Source organism: Bos grunniens, chromosome 13, assembly GCF_055505025.1.
Source record: "Bos grunniens cultivar Pamir isolate PY7600 chromosome 13, Bosgru_T2T1.0, whole genome shotgun sequence".
NCBI classification, from domain to species: Eukaryota; Metazoa; Chordata; class Mammalia; order Artiodactyla; family Bovidae; genus Bos; species Bos grunniens.
The window spans coordinates 64,768,724-64,794,222 of record NC_141177.1 but is presented as its reverse complement, the minus strand read 5'-3'; the positions used below and the strand labels follow the sequence as shown (position 1 = coordinate 64,794,222).

The 25,499-nt window shown below is 38.8% G+C and overlaps 1 protein-coding gene across 50 annotated transcripts in view; it reads left to right on the top strand.

The window, feature by feature from the left end:
- The window catches only part of PARD3 (par-3 family cell polarity regulator), a 579,141-nt gene that overhangs the window by 295,029 nt on the left and 258,613 nt on the right, over window positions 1-25,499 (top strand). For all 50 annotated transcript variants that reach the window (XM_086334618.1, XM_086334607.1, XM_086334597.1 and 47 more), the window contains one exon: window positions 24,302-24,393. In XM_086334618.1, coding sequence (XP_086190744.1) covers window positions 24,302-24,393 — 92 coding nt within the window. The remainder of the gene's footprint in view (window positions 1-24,301; window positions 24,394-25,499) is intronic.

The window sequence follows — 25,499 nt, the reverse complement described above, 5'->3', positions numbered from 1 at the left end:
TGGGGTGCCATTGCGTTCTCCAAAGAATGCTCAAACTACTGTACAATTGCACTCATCTCACACGCTAGCAAAGTAATGCTCAAAATTCTCCAACCCAGGCTTTGCAATATGTGAACCGTGAACTTCCAGATGTTCAAGCTGGTTTTAGAAAAGGCAGAGGAACCAGAAATCAAATTGCCAACATCCACTGGATCACTGAAAAAGCAAGAGAGTTCCAGAAAAACATCTATTTCTGCCTTATTGACTATGCCAAAGCCTTTGACTGTGTGGATCACAATAAACTGTGGGAAATTCTTCAAGAGATGGGAATACCAGACCACCTGACCTGCCTCTTGAGAAACCTATATGCAGGTCAGGAAGCAACAGTTAGAACTGGACATGGAACAACAGACTGGTTCCAAATAGGAAAAGGAGTACGTCAAGGCTGTATATTGTCACCCTGCTTATTTAACTTATATGCAGAGTGCATCATGAAAAACACTGGGCTGGAAGAAGCACAAGCTGGAATCAAGATTGCCAAGAGAAATCTCAGTAACCTCAGATATGCAGATGACACCACCCTTATGGCAGAAAGTGAAGAGGAACTAAAAAGCCTCTTGATGAAAGTGAAAGAGGAGAGTAGAAAAGCTGACTTAAAGCTCAACATTCAGAAAACTAAGATCATGGCATCTGGTCCCATTACTTCATGGCAAATAGATGGGGAAACAGTGGAAACAGTGGCAGACTTTATATTTCTGGGATCCAAAATCACTGCAGATGGTGATTGCAGCCATGAAATTAAAAGACATTTACTCCTTGGAAGGAAAGTTATGACCAATTTAGATAGCGTATTCAAAAGCAAAGAATTACTTTGCCAGCGAAGGTCCATCTAGTCAAGGCTATGGTTTTTCCAGTGGTCATGTATGGATGAGAGAGTTGGACTGTGAAGAAAGCTGAGTGCCGAAGAATTGATGCTTTTGAACTGTGGTGTTGGTGAAGACTCTTGAGAGTCCCTTGGACTGCAAGGAGATTCAACCAGTCCATTCTAAAGGAGATGAGTCCTGGGTGTTCATTGGAAGGACTGATGCTAAAGCTGAAACTCTAATACTTTGGCCACTTCATGCTAAGAGCTGACTCATTGGAAAAAACTCTGATGCTGGGAGGGATTGGGGGCAGGAGGAGAAGGGGACAACAAAGGATGAGATGGCTGGATGGCATCACGGACTCAATGGACATGAGTTTGAGTGAACTCCGGGAGTTTATGATGGATAGGAAGGCCTGGCATGCTGCAGTTCATGAGGTCGCAAAGTTGGACACGACTGAGCGACTGAACTGAACTGAACTGAATTGATCAGGTGTTATTTTCATTGCTTTTGAGTCAGAGATGTTCTGGTGTGAGGAGGTGATGTCCTGTGCTCATAACCACATGCTCAGACTTGACTTCCGCTTTGAGGGACTTCCTAGTCTGACCGCTATGAGATGCTCTTTCTTTCTCTGGGCAATTAGGGAAATTATTGATACCCTTTTTTTTCTTTTTTCTTTTTTTACTAACAGTTTTTCAGAAGCTTTAATGACCTCCTCATAGTGGTTAACAGCTTATGCTCCTAAACCCTGAAAAACTATGGTCACTTTGATTTGACTCTTTGACTCTTATTAAAAATTTTGTTATGTTAAAAATTATGTTATTTGTAAAATAGTGGATGGTATTCACTTTGGGTCTTGAAAGATGACAGCGGTACCCCTGGTAAAGCCAGGTTATAGAAACATGAAGATAGGGGAAGTTTTGTTGGTAAACGTCTGATATGCTGGGTTTTAGTGACATGTGTGGATAAGATGGATATTAGAAGTTCAGTTGGGTTCAGATTTGCACAGATATTCAAATATATATTATGCAAAGGCTACACTGGTGATGGAGAAAGGGGGTCAAATCTGTCACATTGGTTCAAACAACAAATTTCTTTAACCATTAAAGTCCACCAAAAATGGATTTGAGATGAGAAAGCTCTATTAAGAAGATAAGAAATGTCTTAAATCCATGCTGTTGCAGCAGAGATAAAAAAGAATAAATTTGACGGGTACCAGGAGGAAGAATCTGTTGGTCTTGGTAATAATGTGATTATTCAAGGTGTGATTTTCTCTGGTTGAGATATTAAAAATTGCTGACAATAATTTCAGTAGAACCAAAGGGCCAGGCACCAGATTTCTAGGGGTTGAGGAATAGTGGGTCTCCCCAGGTGGTGCCAGTGGTAAAGAGCCCACCTGCCAGTGCAGGAGACATAAGAGATACAAGTTTGATCCCTGGGTCGGGAAGATCCCATGGAAGTGAGCACGGCAACCCATTCCAGTATTTTTGCTTGGAGAATCCCCATGCACAGAGGAGCCTGGTGGGCGACAGTCCAGAGGGTTGCAAACAGTCAGACACAGCTGAAGTGACTTAGCATGCCTGCACCAGGATTAGTAGGGGGTATAAAATGTGAAAAACTAAGAGAAAAAGAGGAAGGCTTTTTGTCTTTTTTTCAATGATGGGGGGAGTGGTTCCCTAATTGCCTGTTGGTATGAAGAAGTCATTGCTCATTGGGATAGAGCTGTTCACTCAAAATTTAAAAAGAACCTTGATTACCTTGCATTAATAAGCCAGCTTTCATCAGGCTTCATATTTGATTAGTTCCTCCTGGAGTCTTCCAACGGCCCTCTGGTTTCTCCTAACCTGAATGGTTTTTGTGTTACTGGAATTTATCTTGTTGTCTATTTCTTCCAACAGATTGCTATGGAAATATTAAATAACACTGGGCTTGACTCTTATCTCAAGGGATTCTGACTATTAAAATTTCTGCTCATGCTAAAGAACTTTTTGTTTGGTAGAAAATGTGATATGGCTGGTGATTTTGTTTTTTCTTTTTTACCCTCTGCATGCTTTGCTCTACGTAATGAGATGATGGAACTGTTTATCATCAAACTTTATAGCTTCTTTCTTCTATTGTTTTTCTACTATTAGGTAAGAAGCTAATGTGTACAAATTAAAATATTGAATTTTTTTTTTTTAACTGTAGTTTAGCAAAAATTTTTTAGTAATCAAGTGGTAATAAGGCAGTGGCCCTAAAGGCAAACTTGTGTACTATAGATTGGAATGTAATTGATGAGTGAATCTGGCAATGCCTGTCTTTGATTTCAATATTTTACTAATGTGAGTACTGTTTACAGAGAAATGTTTGCTGTTGGATAAGTATGTTAATTGTTACAGTAGTAAAAAGTGCTAGAAACAACTTACTGTTGTCCATTTATGGAGGAGTATCTATGTCAATTATTTTATATTTGTATTGAGGGATACTCTTAGTGCAGCCTTTAAAAGAATTGAGGTAGAATTATTGAAAGATTTCCAAGATGTGTCATTAAATGAAAAGAACAAGTTTCACAGGGTATATATTATATGTTTCACTTCACATAAAAATTATACCTGAGTATATGGGCATCTCATGCATATGTAAGTATAGAGAGGAAATTGGAGGGATATTTTCCAAATTGCAGGTATGATTCTAAATTGCACTTGTGAATCATTCTAAAGAGGAAACTTGGACTAGGAGCATAGTGATGACATGGGACTTCCATGCTTTATTCTGTATGCTTTAGCACCAGTTAATCTTGTATGAGATGATTTGATGATGGGGAAATACTCCCTATAACATTAAAAGGAATTACTAAGGAGACACACTTCCAACACTGAGGTGGGTTGGTTTCCCCTGCTTCTGATAATGTTTCTTTGTATTACTTCTATTCTATTCTCTCAACATCCAACATCTTCTTTAACATTTACTTTATGATCTGTTTTAAATTAATTTTTATTTTATTAATTTTTATTAATTTTTAAATAAATTATCTTACTGTTTTTTATATTCAATTTTATGAATGCATAGTGTCTTTCATTAAAAAGTTTAATGCAAGATTGGAGTTGCTTGCCCTGTGAAAGGTGGCACATGAACAGACACATGTCCTCATGTTTTGTGCCCTGATGTGAAGGTGGTCACTCAGTAAACACTTAGTTCAGTTCAGTTCAGTTCAGTTGCTCAGCCATGTCCGACTCTTTGCGACCCCATATACTGCAGCACACCAGGCCTCCCTGTCCATCACCAACTCCTGGAGTTTACTCAAATTTGTGTCCACTGAGTTGGTGATGCCGTTCCAGCATCTCATCCTCTGTCGTCCCCTTCTCCTCCCGCCTTCAGTCTTTCCCAGCATCAGGGTCTTTTCCAATGAGTCAGTTCTTGGCATCAGGTGGACAAAGTATTGGAGTTTCAGCTTCAGCATCAGTCCTTCCAATGAATGTTCAGGACTGATCTCCTTTAGAATGGACTGGTTGAATCTCCTTGCAGTCCAAGAGACTGTCAAGAGTCTTCTCCAACACCACAGTTCAAAAGCATCAATTCTTCAGCATTCAGCTTTCTTTATAGTCTGACTCTCACATCCATACATGACCACTGGAAAAACCATAGCTTTGACTAGATGAACCTTTGTTGGCAAAGTAATATCTCTGTTTTTTAATAAGCTGTCTAGGTTGGTCATAACTTTTATTCCAAGGAGCAAATGTCTTTTAATTTCGTGGCTGCAGTCACCATCTGCAGTGCTTTTGGAGCCCCCCAAAATAAAGTGTGCCACTGTTTCCACTGTTTCCCCATCTATTTGCCATGAAGTGATGGAACTGGATGCCATGGTCTTCGTTTTCTGAATGTTGAGCTTTAAGCCAACTTTTTCACTCTCCACTTTCACTTTCATCAAGAGGCTCTTTTAGTTCCTCTTCACTTTCTGCCATAAGGGTGGTGTCATCTGCATATCTGAGGTTATTGGGATTTCTCCTGGAAATCTTGATTCCAGCTTGTGCTTCTTCTAGCCCAGTGTTTTTCATGATGCACTCTGCATATAAGTTAAATAAGCAGGGTGACAATGTACAGCTTTGACGTACTCCTTTTCCTATTTGGAACCAGTTTGTTGTTCCATGTCCAGTTCTAACTGTTGCTTCCTGACCTGCATACAGATTTTTCAAGAGGCAGGTCAGGTGGTCTGGTATTCCCATGTCTTTCACAATTTTCCACAGTTTATTGTGATTCACACAGTCAAAGGCTTTGGCATAGTCAATAAAACAGAAATAGATATTTTTCTGGAACTCTCTTGCTTTTTCAATGATCCAGCAGATGTTGGCAATTTGATCTCTGGTTCCTCTGCCTTTTCTAAAACCAGCTTGAATATCTGGAAGTTCACAGTTCACGTATTGCTGAAACCTGGGTTGGAGAATTTTGAGCATTACTTTGCTAGCGAGTGAGATGAATGCAATTTTTCAGTAGTTTGAGCATTCTTTGGCATTGCCTTTCTTAGGGATTGTAGTGAAAATTGAGTGAAAACTGACCTTTTCCAGTCCTGTGGCCACTGGTGAGTTTTCCACATTTACTGGCATATTGAGTGCAGCACTTTCATAGCATCATCTTTCAGGATTTGAAATAGCTCAGCTGGAATTCCATCACCTCCACTAGCTTTCTTTGTAGTAATGATTCCTAAGGCCCACTTGACTTCACATTCCACAATGTCTGGCTCTAGGTGAGTGATCACACCATCGTGATTATCTGGGTTGTGAAGATCTTTTTGTATAGTTCTTTTTTGTACAGTAAACACTAGTAAATTAAAGATTTCTAATCAGATTAATTTTCTGAAGAACTGTAATCATGGATATTTAAATGGACCATGAATTTATTTGCTCTCATTTTATGAAACACTAGATTAAGTCTGATGGAATAACAGTCACTTCCTATTTCCATCAGGAATGTGGACAGTGTCCAAAATAAAGAATAGATAATCACCAACCATGATTACTTTACTGTCTTGAAGAGTTTCATTATAAACTGCTAAAAATTTACGTTTTAAATATCAAAAATTATCACCCACCATCTAGCATGTAGAATTGTGGTTTTTTGGGAATTAGTACATTTAAATCTTTGAAAGTATACAATTATGAAATGAATTTATTTTTTAGGCTTAAGAACAGCCTTTATAAATATACTTTTAGTAAACAGAAATTGGATTTATTCTTTAAAATTTTATTTTAGACTTGCCTAACTACTTTCCCACCACATTCTCTGAAGCCAAACCTTATCCTTCTAGTTTGGTCATTGGTCATTTCCCTCTATGAAAACTTTTATAAAATCACATTGTAATCTTTTAAAACAAGGGTATTTTTAGTTGTAATGTATGGGAAAGCACCTGTGAAATCTTTGACTAAATGTCTAATTTTTTGTAACTTAAGGTTAACTTTTCTCTCTTCTACTTTCATTTTTTTTTTTTTTGAGGGAGATAGTTTAAAATATCAGCAAAGGCGAACAGAAGTACATGCATTTGGTACTTGAAAACCATTATGATGTATACTCTTGCCATTTTCTTAGAAAATTTTCTCCAAATTAAAACTAAACCTAGCCAATTGCGCTCCATTTTCTATTTTCGAAAACAATTTATTATCCTCAAGTCACCTTCTGGTTTTGAAAATAAAACATATATGAGATAGATAACAAATGTTTGCAATTAGTGAATTTAGGTGAAGAGTCTGTTGAGTGTATTTATTCAATTTTCTGTAGGTTGGACATCCCCCCACCCCGCCACGCCCACGCCCCCACCCTCCCAAATCTGGGGGGAAATCAAGTTGCCTGTAATCCAAATTTTTTGCATTTTCTTTAAAACAACAGTTAACTCATTCCTATCTGAATGTGGTCACTGTGGCTCAGGAAGTAAAAAGTATTTCAGCCTTAGCTTAAGACCTTGATTTAAGAAATATTGGGCCACAGAACTCAGGTTCCATTTCATCTGCAGCCTCCTCTGTTTATAAGTTCCCTGTCCTCACTGTCCTCAACAATGGATGAGGATGTGGATGTTGGCAGACTGGGTCAGGCCGTGTTTTCATTTTCATGGTGCACTTAGTTTTTTACTTTTTTTTTTTTTTTTGAGGACTTTATTGGATTTGTTACAATATGCTGTTTTCTTTCTTTCTTTTTAAAAATGTTTTGTGTTTTTGGCTGCAAGGCATGTGGGATCTTAGCTCCTCAATAAGGGATCAGACCCACACTCCCTGAACTGGAAGGGAAGTCTTAACCACTGGACCAGGGAAGTCCGTAGGTTGTCACTTTATCAATCCAGAGTGGTCCAGGCCTGGCCTCACAAGTAGGACCCTGGAGTCAGGAGCTGAGTTGGATGGTGTGAGTTTGTAAAGATGCCCCTGATGTCCTCTGACCTGGCTCAGTAGGGGTGATTGTGGGTGTTCCTTCCTTCCCTGCCTGTAGGGTCTCTTTGCAGTTCACCTTGTGGCGCTGGGAACGTGTGTTTGGCCCTGTACAGGTCACCTGCCCTGCTCTGTAGGAGCTTGCCTTTGAGTCTGGTAGATTACCATGTGGACTGACGGCTGTATAACAAAGGACGGGTTACTTAATTACTCTGAGCTGCAATTCTCTGTTTGTAGAACAGAAACAACATATGTATAGGGTCTGGCACATTTGTAGAGATGTTTAATATTATCACAACTCTCAATAAAGTGTTTTCTCTCTTCCTACCCATCTTTATCCTCTGAAGGAAGTACTCTATATATAAAGTTCTTTTCAATGTTTCTCTAAAATATCTATAAAATAAAATAAAAATATCTATAAGAAAACATAAGTGTTTTGTTCAAAATGTGTGCACTTAAGAGGTATAATTATTAAGCACTGAAAGCTGATGCTGGGAAGGATTGGTGGCAGGAGGAGAAGGGGACAACAGAGGATGAGATGGCTGGATGGCATCACCGACTCGATGGACATGAGTTTGGGTGAACTCCCGGAGTTGGTGATGGAAAGGGAGGCCTGGCGTGCTGCGATTCATGGGGTCACAAAGAGTCGGACACGACTGAACAACTGAACTGAACTGAAATCAATGTTATGCTCAAGGCCACGACCTTTTAGTTGCTTTGCTGAAGGGAAGAATTGGGGGGAATTATAACGTGTTTTACACCCCAAGTCAGACCCTCCAAGGCGATACCTTTCTCTAGGCTCACTTAGGTGCCACAGAGGTACCAGATGTACTTTGGTGTCTAATCTCTAACTGATTTTTAGGACATTAAATTACCATTTCAGATAAGAATTACACTTTGCTGTCAGAGTGGTGGTGGTAGTTGTTAGAAATTCATTGGCTTATTGTCCACATGGTTCCCTACTTAAGAATGTTCAGTTCGCATTCATCAGAAACTTATTTCGAATTTTGAATTTGGATCTAGTCATGTACCGTCGCATTCTCTCTTGTGATGCTGGGTGGTGGCAGTGATTCACAACTCCCAGTCAGTGTGTGATCAGGAGGGTAAACAATCAGTGCACCAACAAACATCTGTTCTTCCCTTTCAATACAGTGTTCAATAAATTACATGAGATAGCCAACACTTTATTATAAAATAGGCTTTGTGTTAGATAATTTTGCCTAACTCTCTGCTAATGTGTTTGGAGCACATGTAAATCAGGCTTGGCTGATGTTGAAGCTGAAACTCCAATACTTTGGCCACCTGATGTGAAGAGCTGACTCATTTGAAAAGACCCTGATGCTGGGAAAGATTGAGGGCAGGAGGAGAAGGGGACGACAGAGGATGAGATGGTTCAATGGCATCACTGACTCGATAGACATGGGTTTGGGTGGACTCCAGGAGTTGATGATGGACAGGGAGGCCTGGCGTGCAAAGTGTTGGACACAACTGAGTGACTGAACTGAACTGAACTGAAGCTGTGATAGTCAGTAGGTTAGGAGTATTAGATGCATTTTGGACTTAACAATATTTTTGACTTCCTGTGGGTTTGTTGGGACCTAACTCCGTCATAGGAGGTCTATAATTCATCCGTTAGTTGGTTCAAATGATAAACATCTGATAGATGAATAGCCCTGTTAGGATATAAAACTAAGCAGTATTCTGGCCACGTATGATTAACTGTCAAAAATGATACTGGTATTTTATATTATTAATATCTGTTATTAATCTGCTAAGAGCTCTTTTTTTTTTCACTCATCCCAGTCCCACCTGGGTAATCATAGATGGCTCCTACCCAAAGGTCATATGTCTTCCACACTGTTCAGTGACATGATATTGGTGGTTTGCAGTCTGCCATGGGGGGAGTATTTGTATTGGCAAACATTACGAATAAGGTCTTTTTCCTGTTTAACAATTTTTTTTCTTTTTTTTTTTTTTTTTTGGAGAGCCAACTCTAGCACACTCCTAGTTATGTCACACCTTCACGGCATTTTCTAATTTTTTGGTTATCCCTCCAGGTCTCTGCTTTGAGAGCCCGTCATTGTATTGAATTTTTCTCTAACCTGAGTGATCAGACTTCTATTTAGCCCAAATGAGCTTCTGTGTTTCAGTGTCTGCCCGCACCTTCTCCGCTGGAGCCCCCCAAAGAGCTGTGCTTAGGATGGTTCAGGTCCATCTCCTTGTGCTTTCTCAGTGACCTTGCTGTGAGTCTCCTCAGGATCTGACCTGAGGAGAGTGAAAGTCGCTCAGTCACATCCGATTCTTTGCAACCCCGTGGCCTATACAGTCCATGGAATTCTCCAGGCCACAATACTGGAGTGGGTAGCCTTTCCCTCCTCCAGGGGATCTTCGCAACCCAGGTCTCCTGTATTGAGGGTGGATTCTTCACCAGCTGAGCCACAAGGGAAGCCCAAGGATACTGGAGTGCGTAGCCTACCCCTTCTCTGGTGGATCTTTCTGACCCAGGAATCAAACTGGGGTCTCCTGCATTGTTGGTGGATTCTTTACCAACTGAGCTATCAGGGAAGCACATGAGGATATGATGTGAAACTAACCCTTTCACACTTGCAGTCCTATCAGAAAAGCCAGGCAGGGTGCAAGTATTCTTTGGGGTGTCATGGATTAAGTGCCTTGAGAAGACACCTGCTCCTTAGACGTGTGCAGGACAGTATATGTGTTGCTATTTTTAACATGCATTTGTACCTTGATGGTATCTCTTTAGACTGTTAGAAGTAAGTTCTGTGATTGCAGGTCTCTGACTTCCTCAAGCATGTTTGACTCAACTATATAACTTTCATAGCTTCACTAGTAATAGTGTCTTTTTAATGATTCTTTTAAGAAGTTGGAATTTTATTAGTATCTGATTGCTATCCTCAAGAATATGTGCAGGCGCAAAAACCACCTGCAGTTCTATTTTGACCAAGAATTCTCATGTGGAGATGATTTTCAAAATGATGGAGAATAGAGACAAAGGCCAGTGTGCCCTGAGGAGGCTGGGTTTCACATTTAATGCCCAAGGGAGAGAGGAAAGGCACTTCAGGAAGAAGGGATCTGGCCACTAGGGCTCACAGAGAGGCAAGAATCAGGATGAAAGGGCTGTGAGACTTATTTTAGAAATTGCGGAACGACATTCAGGGTTTTGAATAGGAAATAGTATTTGGTATTCTAGATTTAAAGCTAATCTGGGCTGACTCTACAGGGAAAGTGTGAAAGGTTTCTGAAGGTTTCCCTTGTATTGTCTCCATCTGAAGATACTGCAGGTTGTTCACAAGGGTGAAATAAGTCCTTGCTCTGGGTTGTGATGCTGAAGATAGCTGCTGAGCTTTTTAAAAATACATGGATTGTCTAATACCTTAAATTTTATTTCAGTTTGTTATCAGTTACGAAGTCTGTTTTCTACTGAATCACAGTTCAGTTCAGTTCAGTCGCTAAGTTGTGTCTGACTCTTTGTGACCCTGTGAATCACAGCACACCAGGCCCCCCTGTCCATCACCAACTCCAGGAGTTCACCCAAACTCACGTGCATCGAGTCGGTGATGCCATCCAGGCATCTCATCCTCTGTCGTCCCCTTCTCCTCCTGCCCCCAATCCCTCCCAGCATCAGAGTCTTTTCCAATGAGTCAACTTTTCACATGAGGTGGCCAAAGTATTGGAGTTTCAGCCTCAGCATCAGTCCTTTCAATGAACACTCAGGACTGGTCTCCTTTAAGATGGACTGGTTGGATCTCCTTGCAGTCCAAGGGACTCTCAAGAGTCTTCTCCAACACCACAGTTCAAAAGCATCAATTCTTTAGCTCTCAGCTTTCTTCACAGTCCAACTCTCACATCCATACATGACCAAGCAGCAGACAACTTGATCTTCTTTTATCTCAACATTCAGGAGTAAATATTTCAAGAGTCAAACAGTTTCTATCCCCATGAATGACCTAAAATCTTAAGTATTTCAAGACTTTTATTTTTGTAACTGAAAGTCACCAGGTATCTGTTACATTTTCTGTTAATATTTTAATTTGTGCTATCACTGCTGCAATCATTTTATACTGAAAATTGTATAAAATGAGCCTCTTGCTCTGAAGACCTCTCTTTCTAGTAAATATTGATAAGACAGTCTTTGATACAAAATGAGCTGAAGTTTTTTAGGCCATGTGCAAATCACAAATTCTGGTTTTAATTATATCTCAAGGGAACAACCTGAGGAAACCAAAAGAACTGACATAATTGGATCAAATTGTGTAATCAAAAGCAAATGATGTGGTTATTAATCCTAATGAAATGATTTCCCAGCATTTAATTCATTTCTCTGATTCCAGAAATTTTAGTGATAAGTGTGTTGAAAGGGATTCTGAGCAGGTACTCTTCCTAAATAGTCCTTTTCTCCAGACTGTTTTTGGTTGAAATATTTCTGAAGTTTAAACCTTAGAACAGAGAGTCTATTCTATATAGGAAGTCACATGCTATACATGAAGTTTTAGTCCTATTTTATTTATGTAGAAGGCAGTATTCCAAGCATTTTATGTTAACTTATCCTCATAGATTAAAAGTGAAAGTGAAAGTGAAGTCATGTCCTACTCTTTGCAACCCCATGCTGCTGCTGCTAAATTGCTTCAGTCGTGTCCATCTCTGTGCGACCCCGTAGACGGCAGCCTACCAGGCTCCTCCATCCTTGAGATTCTCCGGGCAAGAACGCTGGAGTGGGTTGCCAATGCTTTCTCCATTGCGACCCCATAGACTGTAGCTTACCAGGCTCCTCTGTCCATGGGATTTTCCAGGCAATAGTACTGGAGTGGATTGCCATTTCCTTCTCCAGGGGATCTTCCCAACCCAGGGCTCGAACCTGGGTCTCCCGCATTGTAGAGAGATGGTTTACCGTCTGAACCACCAGATTATCAGTAGATAGTATTATATTATTCTTGTCAGTTTATAAAATGAGTAAACTAAATCAGAGAAGTGACATCATTTGTCAAAACCATTTTGCATGGAGATTCCGTTTTTAACCACAAGGCCAATGTGCTCAGCTGGTAGCTCAGCTGGTAAAGAATCCACCTGCAATGCAGGAGACCCTAGTTTGATTCCTGGGTCAAGAAGATCCTCTGGAGAAGGGAAGGCTCCCCACCCCAGTATTCTGGCCTAGAGAATTCCATGGACTGTATAGTCCATGGGGTTGCAAAAAATTGGACACGACTGAGTGACTTTTACTTTCACTAAGGTTCCAAAACAACTGTAACATGTTTATTAGTTTAAATTAACGTATTTGTTTAACATCTTAATTTTTGTTTGGTATTTGCGTCACATTTCAGCATTAGGGCAATGCAACAATGCACCGCTAATTAGCTTTATCAATGTTAACCTCTGCATTTATTATAAACTTTTGATCCATGATCTAAAATTGAGCATTCAGACTAGTCATCATGGCCATGTGCCTTGTTTTAAACACATAATAGGTTTTGTTTTGTTTGAGAATACAATCTCTTGATCCCCAGGAAAGCTACCAACTAGCTTTTGCGTCACTGACTTTAACTAGGAAATTGAGGAATTTTTGGTTTTGGAAAGCTACTTTCTCTAAGCCATTTCAAGTAAGTTAATGAGTGTGTTTCTTATGTGAATTAAAAGACTTCATTGGAAAGTAATAAAGTACAAGCTCTAATAGATGTTTACACCAGCGGATTTTGTTAGGGGACCCATGTGTTGTTCTTTACTTGTTTCTTAACAATTTAAAATAATGAGGTGTAGAACTTTGAGGACTACAAACATTTTTTAATAAGCCCTTCAAAATTAATAATTGTGAAATATATATTTATCATCAAGGAAAAAGGGTTAAATAAACATATGTTAGTCCCCATTGGAAGCAACGTGAGGTTTTTATGGACCACAAAGCTCAGTGATGGACTTGCCTTGTAGGGACTCTTCTTCACTCTGTACTCTTTTTTCAATTTTTTTTAATTGAAATTTCTTCTAATTTATTTGTATGGCATCTTACCAATCTTCCTTTTTTAAACTTTTCTACCATTCAGATTCTACACCAAAATGATTAAGAAAAAAACAACAACTCTCTGCTGGAACTGATTCAGTACGATATACATTCAGCATCAATGCCCAGTTCCATCTTATTACTTACCTATAATGTTCTAATTTTCGTTCTAGATCCTTAATTTTTTGTAGAGTCACTTTTCAAAGGAGTTATAAAGTAGCGATATCACATAATAAAAGCAATTTATGAAGGTTTTGTAACATTTTTAAAAAATAAAAATACCCTTTATTCCTAAAAGATTTATGCTCATTGTAAAAGTACTTAATGTTATAAAGACACAGTAAAAATCACTGCCATCCAGATGTGATAACTGGTAAGATTTCCTGATGTTCATTGTTTATATGTATGTGTGTGTGCTGTTTGCTCAGTCGGGTCTGACTTTTTGTGACCCCATGGACTATATAAGCCCACAGGCTCATCTGTCCATGGAATTTTCCAGGCAAGAATATTGGAGTGGGTTGCCATTTCCTTCTCCAGGGGATCTTGCCGACCCAGGGATTAAACCTAGGTCTCCTTAATCAGCAGGTAGATTCTTTAATGCTGCACCACCTAGGAGACCATTATTTACATGTTTCTCCTAAAATGATGAGATGGTTGGATGGCATCATTGACTCAATGGACATGAGTTTGAACAAACTCCAGGAGATAGTGAAGAACAGGGAAGCCTGGCATGCTGTAGTTGATGGGGTCAGAGGGAGTCGGGCATAACTGAGCTACTGAACAACAGCCTAAAATGAAAATTCATAGACAAAAATATTTTAACAGTAATTCTCACTCTATATGAAAGTACATTTATTATATGTTCGGAGTTTAATATATGTTACAACATGATTATTATCATATTTTCTCACAGTCCCTGGCCCTGACTTACTAGTTGGCGAGGGTCACATCCAGTACTGAATTGTGTTTGGTTCCTCTTCTCTGGGTCATAAAGAGCGAAACCAAAGAACAACAGGCCATAAGACCATTCTCAAAATCACAGGGCTGCTGCTGCAGAGAAATCTGCAATCTTTTCTAGGCCTAATTTCTTCATAATAAGAATTCCTGCCTTGTTGTGAGGATTAAATGAGAGATTGTATAGGCAGTTTGTTGTGTGTTATAGATGTTTCATAAAACTAGTTCTTTCTCTTTTTCCTAAAAATTTTGCTTTAATAGGTAGGATGTTTTGCATGTAGGGATAGCCATGAATCTATTCCAGCAAGCTCATTAGATGGAGAATGTTGTATTTCTTTAATTTGGATTAATGTATTGGATGGATCCATTGCATGTCTAGTTAAAATTTCAAGTAGAGCATTCAGTAAACTTTATTAAAGAATACTTTGCATGTCAGCAACACAGCTCTGTTATCCAAGTTACGCTGTGCTCAAAGATTTGTGAACTTACCACATGGTTAGCTCAGTTATCATTGAAAAAAGACTAGCAGAAACTTAATTCACAAAAAAGATCCCATCTGTTTTGTTTACTGAAATATATTTAAGGGTTGTATTGTTGATTAAATTGAGATTGTATTGAGGACTAGAGAAGTGTGTTCTTTAGTAATTGGCACATCAGGGTCAGTATATACTAGCAATTATCACTTTTTGTTAATTAAAATTTATAAAATTTAAAATTCGTAAGTGCCTTGCCTTTTGAAGAAGTGATTTGTCCTTATTGTAGCAAGAAATATTTGTTTAGACTTTTTCTTTCTTACTGATTTAAGTAAACGTTTATTTAAACTGAAGAGCCTTTTAGTGAATGGAAAGATTGATGATGAATGGAAAAGCCCTGATGCTGGAAAGATTGATGGCAGGAGGAGAAGAGATGGTTGGATGGCATCATCAACTCAATGGACATGAGTTGGAGCAAACTCGAGGAGTTATTGAAGGACAGGAAAGCCTGGTGTGCTACAGTCCATGGGGTCGCAAAGAGTCTGACACGACTGAGCAACTGAACAACAACAAGTTTCTACTTTAACAAATTGATGATTAATTTTGAAATCATTTTTAAGCCAAGGAGAAATTGATTTTTTGAAAGAAAATAGTTATAAATTGTTTTTTAAATATAAATCTAGATATTTACTTACTCATGTATTACACTTATTTCACCCTGAAGATAAAGCATTTTAAAATGTCACCTCTGTAAGGATTAAATGTTAGTTAGAACAGCAAAATTGGTCAGATCAGAAAATCAGTACGTTTCTACAATCCGTAAATTAGAGTATTTTTTTGGGGAATGTTCAAAAGAATCCAGTGGGTATTAGTCTGATAAGGAAGCCACACTTGAACCAGATTGATTACGCCGGTTAAAGTCACCTATTGGATACACTTAGCCCTTGGTGTGTGGTAGGGAATCTGAGCAGTGAGAGCTACTTCCTGCAAAAGAAATGACTTCCATATTGTTGAAGTGGTGATAGTGGTCAAGTCTTGGGATAAATATGTTAGGAGTCAGGCAGGTGGGATGCTGGAGTTAGTTACTGAACCCAGTGATACTTAGTAAGGCTTCCTGTGTGTGTCTTGGAGCACAGGAATCGTGGAGGAAGATTCCTGCATATGACTGGATGTCAGACTAAGTATGCCCGATAGGATTCCTCCACCCCCAGAAACTCTAATAATCTATAAGAAGCAAGCTTAGATTTTGAAACTTAATTTCAGGATTCCACTGTGCATGTAACAGGTGCAAAGATACATACTATTTGTTGTTCTCTGTGGTTAGATAGCTTCATAAATCAGCACCATCTGTTCTTCTTCTAAAAGACTCTTCTCTTGCCTTGGGTTGTGTGGAGTCATGTTGTGTATGTTTCAAGACAGGAAATGTTTCATTTCTGTGGGAAATGGAAATTTCATGGACTGTGTTCAGGACTGTGTTTGCCATTCCATTTGATCAGTATTAATTTGAGATGAGGGTGTTAGGCATCCTGTTGAGGGTGGGCAACTCACGTATAATATTCAACATTACAGGTACTGAATTATTCTTCATTTAATCCAAAGTTATTTGACATTGAACTCTGGAGTTCTGTGGAGCAAGTTTATATTAAGGTGAACTGTACTGTCTTTAAAGGTATAAGAGCTATTATTTTCCCTCTATAATATAAGAAGACAGTTTTATTTTTAAAATTCTTGCTTAGTATCTAGTACTGTCTTTTCTAATTCTTTTTTTAATAGTGCTTTTACTCTAGTAGAATACAATGATCTTCAAATAAAATTATATTACACATTTCCCGATTTTATTTCTTTGGAAGTTTGCTTATAGGTTTATCATTTTCAACAGTGAAATCCCCTCCCCCACCAAATGTTTTCAATTGTTTTCCACATATGATGGAAAATTATTTTTCCCTGGGGATTAGGCTAATTAATCAAATAGTGGCAACCTTAACACAAAAGCCTTCTGGAATCCAATTTGTGATACTCAGGGGACTTGGAAACAGATTCCCCTCAGAATTTATTTTCCACCAAATGTGGTCCCCCAAAGTGGTTTAATTCATACTGTCAACATTTAAGTAAATACTTTCTCTGGAAGCTACTATGGTTCACTAAGAGTTAATGTATCTCTCATTAAATTTGGAAAATTTTGGAATTCCAAAACTCCAAAAAGGTGAAAAAGATCATTTAGTTGAGCATTTGTGTAGCAGTGTAATTGAACTGGTTAAATTATTTTACATGAAAAATAATAATAACAACATTTGAGGAAGAATATTATAAATTTGTTGAGCAGGATATCATCAGAACTTTCTTTTCCTTTCTTGCTTCCTAAACATAAAAATCAGATTGGTATGATGGAAATTTAAGTAAGCAAGTATAACTTAAGTTTTTAAAAAACATTTAGACAGTAAGTAAATTATTTCTTGAAATTGTAGGCTTTTCTTTAAAGTAATAGCTACTCAAAATATTCATATCCTCAGAACTCAAGAGTATGAATGCAGAGATGCAGGTGATTGCTTTCTGGGTAAATTTTTATTGTGTTCCATAAAACAGACAATTTTCCTTGTTTTGTAAACAAACCGATTACAAAGTTTATCCTCTCGTATGAATGATGGAAGCAGGATTCAGATTTTAAGTGTTCTAACTACCAATTCTGTACTATTTTGCAATAGTATCCACTTTTGTTAATGATATCATTAACAAAAATCTGTGAATATAGAGAAAATATTTAGTGCCCAAGAAGGAAAAAATACAACTAGATAATTTTTGAAATTAAAAAGATAATTAAGGATTTAGCCTAATTTCATTTTTTTCCCTCTCCTCTTACTACTTGACTCTTCAATCTTAAAAACATTGCTTAGATCAGTATTATATTACAGATAAAGGGTTAACAAAAAGTATTTCCCCCTCTGCACGAGAGTATAAACTTTGGTGAGGATTTTGGTTTGGTTTTGTTCCCTGTTCCTGGAAACCTGATAAAGTTTTCTGTGAACAGTCTTTGTATGGTAATTAAATTATTCTGATTGGTAAATTGTATGTGGACTGGAAAAACTGTAAGTATCTGACAAGCAGCTGTCCCTTTGGTGATGTCATGGGACATACTGGCTTCTCTGAGGCAGAAGTCTCCTGAGCCAGGGTAGCACTTTGCATCCAGCCCCTGTAAGTGTCCTCCTGTGCAACTGAACAGTCATCTGGGGGACCCACAGGAGAAGGTCGTGGGCATCTTCCAGGAAGGCACCTGCCAGGGACACGAGCACGATACTGCCTTCCTGGCACGTTGGGTTTCCTATCTTTTATTGTTTGAAGTAAACCTGGTGCCAGATTTAAATGAAAATTAAATACAGCGTACTGGAAGGCATTTAATGAAAAAACTAGCACTCTGTGTTCCCCCAGCCCCTCTCACTAGAGGCAGCAACGCCCAATCTATGCAGATGTTGGTTGGTTCTGGTATTTACTTCCATGTTTCTGAATAAAGTATTTATGTTGTTGCTTTGTGGTTACTAGCTATTGACATCTTTTGATTTGTCATTATGGAAGATGGGGTTTCCCTTTAATGCCACTTTTACCTTCCCAATTCCCCTCCTCTAAGTCTTGTTACATGAAAACCCCAAGTGGAATTAATACCCAGTGTCACGTTATATGGCGGTGTGAGGGCTGCTCGCGGCTTAGCCGAGTGGGTTCTCTACGTTTCTTTCCTACACATTTCCCTTCGCTGTTCTTGGAGCTAATTGCTCTGGCATTTTGACAGTTTGGTTTGTTTTCTCTGTCTATATCTTTAATCTGTGTCCTGCCCCGTCATTCTCTATCAGGTCTCTGGAAATATCTCCCAAATATTAAAAAATATCAGAGTAATTATTATTATGATTTTTCTCATGGAGACGGACTTCCCAGACCTCTGTGTCCTGCTGCTCTAATCTTCTCTGGACTGTCACCATATTCTGGGTTTACCTTGGGTTCTGTCCATTGTCTCATTGAGTTTTCTGGGTTTTACTGGAAGGCATCCAAAAATAATTTTATAGGAAAGGGACCAGGGGAAGTAAAGACTTTACTTGTCTAATTGTTTGTTTGTTTGTTTTACTTTTCACACTTGATTTTTGTTTTTGTTTGGTTGAGTATATTGGTCTATGTTGAAAAATATGTTTTTCCCTTGATATAGAGGGTTTAACTCTTTCATGTAGTCGAATTTAATGTTTACTATTCAAAAGACATTCTTATCATAGAGCATGTTCCCAGTATACTTTGCTAGTGATCATACAAATGCTGTGTGTGTGTGTGTGCTCAGTCGCTTCAGTCGTGTCCGACTCTTTGCAGCCCCATGGACCATAGCCCGCCAGGCTCCTCTGTCCATAGAATTCTCCAGGCAAGAATACTGGAGTGGGTTGCCATGCCCTCCCCCAGGGGCCTACAGATGCTACCACTTGGCAATGCTCAGATTAAATTCTGTTATTGGGAGATAATTTTCCATGGTTCTTTTGTATTTCTGTACGTCTTGAGAATGAAGACCTTTGTGCTGCACTCTGCTTTCAACGATATGTGTACAGCAAACAACCTTGGAAGACAGACATGGTGTCTCCCTCCAAAGCAGTGAGCAGGCATGCAGACTGTGTAAAGGGCTCCAGTTCCCTGGGCTCAGTTTCTCCTGAGTAGACCAGTGTCCCCTGGCCCTCTTCATATCACCTTTGAGAATTTTAGCTTAGGAGTCAGTACACAAATGGATGATAGTCTGGCTAATGCCACTGCTGTAATGAACTGTCCTTTGTCTGTGAACCAAGGTGTCCTCTGTGACACGCATGAAGCTATGTGGCAGGCTAACTTAGAGCTTTCAAGCAGGATGAAGTCATAGCCCCATCACAGGTCTTCAAATCTGTTTCCTCTGAAAATTTCCTCAACTAGCAGCCCATGGGGTTTTCTTTTTCCTGCCATTTATTGGATTGTAGAATATTCATTGGAAGCACTGTTGTTGAAGCTGAAGCTCTAATACTTTGGCCACCTGATGTGAAGAGCCAAGTCATTAGAAAAGACCCCGATGCTGGGAAAGATTGAAGGCAACAGGAGAATGGGGTAGCAGAGGATGAGATGGTTAGAGAGCATCACTGACTCAATGGGCAAAAATTTGAGCAAACTCCAGGAGATAGTAGAGGACAGAGGAGCCTGGCTTGCTAATGGTCCACGGGGTGACAAAGAGTCGAACACGACTTAGTGGATGAACACCAACAACAATGCAGCATTTAGTCGTTTATACTTTTTGATATGTTTTCTCATTCTGAAACCCTTTTATGATGAAAGTACTTTGTATACAGCAAAGTGCAAGAAATTATGGGTTTTATGCAACTTTCTAAAATGCATATGATACATTCTGTATTTAATTGAGTGGGTAATATGTTTAATATTAAATTTTACTGCAAGGCATAAAGTATGAAAGGGTGAATATATACTCTTAAAATATCTTATAGTTGTGTAACATTACCCTAAAAGAATTACTGAGGTATGTTTTATATGTCATGTATTCATTGTTTCTCTTTTCAATAACAGCTAACATTTATTGTCCATTACCATGTGTCAGGTACTATGTTATGATTTGTGACGTGGGTTATCTTACTTATTCCTCTCAGTAATCTTAAGAAGAATTAGATGGTTTTGTTGTTCCTAGTTTACAGAAAAAGCAATAGAAATACAGAAGGGATATATAACTTGTTTAAGGATGTAAAATTGGCATATGGCACACTCACTTTTCACATCCAGGTCTGTTTAATTTTTGAAACTGAGCTCTCAATCCCTATTCTCTACTGTAAAATAGACGGGATAGGACAAAAAGTACATTGACTCGCCTGAACATTTTTCTTCACACTGTGTAGTTTAAATTAATACTCTAGGCCTTCCATCTTGATTTGACATAGTTCATAACTGAGCTTCATTTACTATGGTTACAGTGGAATTCAGTGTATAACTCCTGTTAAAAGTGACTGTGTTCAGCCCCTCTTAAAAGTACAAAACAACAAAATACAGCAGTATAGGAGTTGATGGGTACACATTCAGAAACTGTAGTTCCCACAGCAATTGCAGCCCAGCCTCAGGGTAGTGAATTTTGCAAAATAACTGAACACCATATGCAGTGACATGAAATAATATTCTCCATACTCTTGGGGCCCTGATAATGGCCACTGTGGGAACAGTGAATGTGTCAGTTATCAGTTGCTATTTCATCACTGTAGTTTGGGGCATTTCATTTATGTGGCTGTCTCCCAGTGCCGCATAGGTGTTTCTGCCAGTTGTATATTGTGGTGGTGTTTTAGCAGGGCTTAAATTATTAATGAATCCTGAAACTAAATGTCTTTAACCCATAAACTATTTGTATGTTTTCCACCTGATTTAGATACTGCTGTGTTTCTCTCCTCTCTATCCCAACCCCCAATGGAAAAGCTTAATTTTGGGAGTTTGTTGTTTACATTGTAAGTGTGACTCTTAGGCAGGTTCAAGATGCTGGTTCACCTTTAAAATGTATTATGCAATGGTGCTTAAAAGAGATAAATGACTAAGAAGGACATAGCAGGGCCCCTCAAAGCACAGGACCATCAGTCTTCAAGTAGCTTGGCTTCACGCAGTGCTCCACCATTGAGGATGCATGGGGTCTGTGTAAACTCATAGAAGAACTCGGCACATCCAGCTTATTTTGCTGGATTCTCAGAGGAAATGTCAATTGGGCATTACCAGCTACCTTGCCTTCATATTGCCTTAGTGACTTGAAATAAATTTGATGCTCTATCTTGAACTTAGAGCCATTGCTTATCATTTTGTTGATTGATGTCTCTGTTAATGGCTTTTACATTTATACTATGAGTTAAAAATATACAATTTTTCTGTAATGGTAGACTCTCATTAGGTGGTTTAATAAGTTCATATATAAGCTCACTGTTATCAAGTATATATAGTAGAAAAAGATAAACCTAACAAATTATGGGTATGTAAATTATACACGTAAACTTCCAAGATGTAAATTAAATAAATTTTATTGAGTTGTATTTGGAAGCATGTTACCCCAGAGATTCCTGAGGATGATTTTGTTTTCACTAGCAAATACTTGCATACTACCTGCTGGGTATAAGAGCCAAAGTAAAGCCCACGTGAGCCACTGTGTTTGGAGATTCTGAGTCTTTTCTAAGTATTCTAATTTGGATAATAAAACCATTGATGTCATCAGACATGTTTATCCTTATTCAGATGATCCTGCAAAGCCAGCATCACTGTTAGTGAAGTGCTTAGTGAAAAGACAGTGGACAAGATGACAAAGAGAGGTGTATTCTTGGGTGACATTTCATTTACTTTTATGAACCATCACATTTATTCCACATGTACTTTTTGAAGCACTGGCATATTTACTCAATTTCTACAATATATGTTGGAATATAATTTTTTTTTTTTTTTTACAAACTAAAATACTCTGCCTTTCTGAAAGGAAGAGTGCAACGCTGGGAGTTGATTAGCTTACTCTTTGTTCCTTTTCGTGCACCTGGTCGTTTGTAACAGAAGTAAACAGAAGTCGTTCTTCATGGCTAAGATCTTACTGCCTTTACCTCTAAATGATCAGTCAGTGGGCTTAGGATAACCTTATGTGACATTTCACAGGATGAAGTGTTTAAGTCTAGGGTTGTACTAACTTCATGTTCATTTTGACAACCTATGTTAATAGGAACTAGGGAACTGACAATTGGACTGAAGATTTTGCTAATCTTTAAGATTTATAATGGTCTCAACTGTTTGGATTACTAAAATGTTAAATATCTGTCCCCAGTGTAATGTACATTTATTTGTATATTATAACATTGTAGTATATTCAGAGCAGTAGTATGCATGCATGCATGTATGCTTAGTCGCTCAGTCATGTCCAACTCTTTGGCAACCCTTTGGACTGTAGCCTGCCAGGCTTCTCTGTCCATGGAATTTTTCAGGCAAGAATACTGGAATGGATTGCCATTTCCTCCTCCAGAGGATCTTCCTGACCCAGAGATCGAATCTGTGTCTCCTGCATTGCAAGCAGATTCCTTACCCACTGAGCCATCAGGGACACCCGGTATATAATATCAATAACCTCAGATATGTAGACAGAGAAGGCAATGGCACCCCACTTCAGTACTCTTGCCTGGAAAATCCCCTGGACGGAGGAGCCTGGTAGGCTGCAGTCCATGGGGTCACTAAGAGTCGGGCACGACTGAGTGACTTCACTTTCACTTTTCACTTTCATGCATTGGAGAAGGAAATGGCAACCCACTCCAGTGCTCTTGCCTGGAGAATCCCAGGGACGGGGAAGCCTAGTAGGCTGCTGTCTATGGGGTCACACAGAGTTGGACACGACTGAAGCGACTTAGCAGCAGCAGCAGCAGCAGCAACAGATTTGCACATGATACCACGTGAATGGCAGAAAGTGAAGAGGAATTAAAGAGCCTCTTGATGAAGGTGAAAGAGGAGAGAGGAAAAGCTGGCTTAAAACTCAACATTCAAAAAACAAAGATCATGGGATCTGGTCCCATCACTTCATGACAAATAGATGAGGAAAAAATGGAAACAGTGATAGACTTTATTTTCTTGGGCTCCAAAAATCACTGGGGACAATGACTGCAGCCATAAAATTAAAAGACGCTTGCTCCTTGGGAAAAAAAGCTATGACAAACCTAGACAGTGTATTAAAAAGCAGGGACATCACTTTGCCGACAAAGGTCCATATAGTCAAAGGTACGGTTTTTCCAGTAGTCATATACAGGTGTCAGAGAAGTCTGTTGTGAGGTTTCAAACTTTCCCAGCAGTATGAGAACTTCTTTGGTATAGCTGTTCTCCAGTTTGTGACTCACCCGCCTGGCGGCTCTATTGTGTAGCTAATGATCACCTCCTTCAAGAGGACTTAATGCCACACGCTGCGACTCTCAGGACTGCTGTTGTTAGAGCCTCTGTCTCTGCAGCAGGCCACTGCTGACTCATGCCTCTGCAGGAGACCCTCCAACACTCAGAGGCAGGTCTCCGCAGTCTCTCGTGGGAGTCACTGCTCCTTCCCTTGGCCTTGGTGCACACAGGTTCTGTTTGTGCCCTCCAGCTGTCTCTGGCAGGTATGAGGTTTGAGTTTAAATGTGATTGGGTCCCTCTTACCATCTTATTGCAGCTTCTCCTTTGCCCTTGCTTGTGGGGTATCTTTTTTCCGTGGGTTCCGACATTCTCCTGTCGGTAGTTGTTCAGTAGCTAGTTACAATTTTGGTATTCTCACAGGAGAAGATGAGCGCATGTCCTTCTGCTCCGCCATCTTGGGTTTGATTTTTACATATTAAATATAGCAAAAGGTGAAGTAAAAATGATAAGTTAACATAGGTATAAGTCCTAATGTTTTTTTCCTTATTGCAGAGGCATCTTGTTCACCCCCTGAGATATACTAACTCGGGAGACTTACTGCTTTAAAATGCAACTTTTCACATGTTCAAACCCATGTTATCATTAAAGGTCATCCTCACTAGATGAGAGACGTAGTTAATGTGATCATAGTGCCTGTTAGATTCCAGTTTTATCCAGTTTCTTTTCATGCACTTTCTAAGAGTAAACCTGACCCAGGGTGTGCTTCTCTTTGTTTAGGATGAGGATGTCGCAGAGGAAGACAGCAGTCGTGTGGAACCCGTGGGCCACGCCGACACTGGTGTGGAGAACATCCCCAACTTCTCTCTGGAGTAAGTTACTGACAGTCTCAGCTAAGTTTGTAACATCCGTGTAGCTTCACTGATGGCAGCGAATATTCCGAAAGCGTATGGCATGCGGAATGTCTGTGCTTATTTAAAACATGCTTTGCACTGGTTTGTTTTCCAAGGAGCATCTTTCATCTACTGAGTTAATGGTATAATGTAAGAACGATAGCATGGAAATTCACACGTACCTGCTCTGAGTCTCATGCCTTGGCAAGTACTATTAAATGATAGTCTAAAGCAGTGTTTGATTGAAGACTTTTGGCACGTTCATGGCGCTGTCAACTGTGTTCAGGTTGCTTTTGTATGTCAGCGTTTTGTTTGTTCTTCAACTTTGCCAAGTTAAAAAAGATATTGTAGACATACTTTACTTGAAAAACTAGTTGGATCAGGTAAGCATTAGTCATTTTAGTATATGTTTTGTATTGATTTGAAGAAATAGTATCTCTCAAGATACTTGATGGGGACCTTGTAAGAGGTTAGGGACCTTGAACATGTTTTAAGTATAAAAGGTCAAAGAAAAGCTTTCATATATTGTCACAACTTTGCAATTATCTTAAATAACGTCAGGTTTGAATGGAAGATGTTTTTAAGACTTCGTCTGAGTTACCTTAGAGCAGTCATTCTAAATTTTTTCTTTGACTTTGGGTAAAAGTTGGAGTGGAGATATTAATAATTAGACTCTTAATTTTGTCTTTTCTTGGTTTTCCAAGAAAGGGTTATAAGAATTTTCTCAGTGAAATTGAACAGGCTCCCGAATCAGATTATGTTTGTATATTCAGCACCCAGTGCTCTCTAAATAATTACATTTAAGAAATACTTGTACTGTTGTAGTTCTTTTGAGAAAGACTATGAAATAAATAAATGTATTAAAAATACCATACTATCCTTAGTTGACAAACAGACATTAAATAGATGTTCAAATGCTATTAATGATATCTGAAATAGGATTTTAGGACATTCTATGAAAACATCAAAAAATTAAATATCCATGTAAATAGTATTACTTTAGTAAATATTTTGCAATATGACAAAATTTTAATTTAGCTAATTAGAATATTAACTAATGTCCTAAGTAGTGTATATGATTAAAT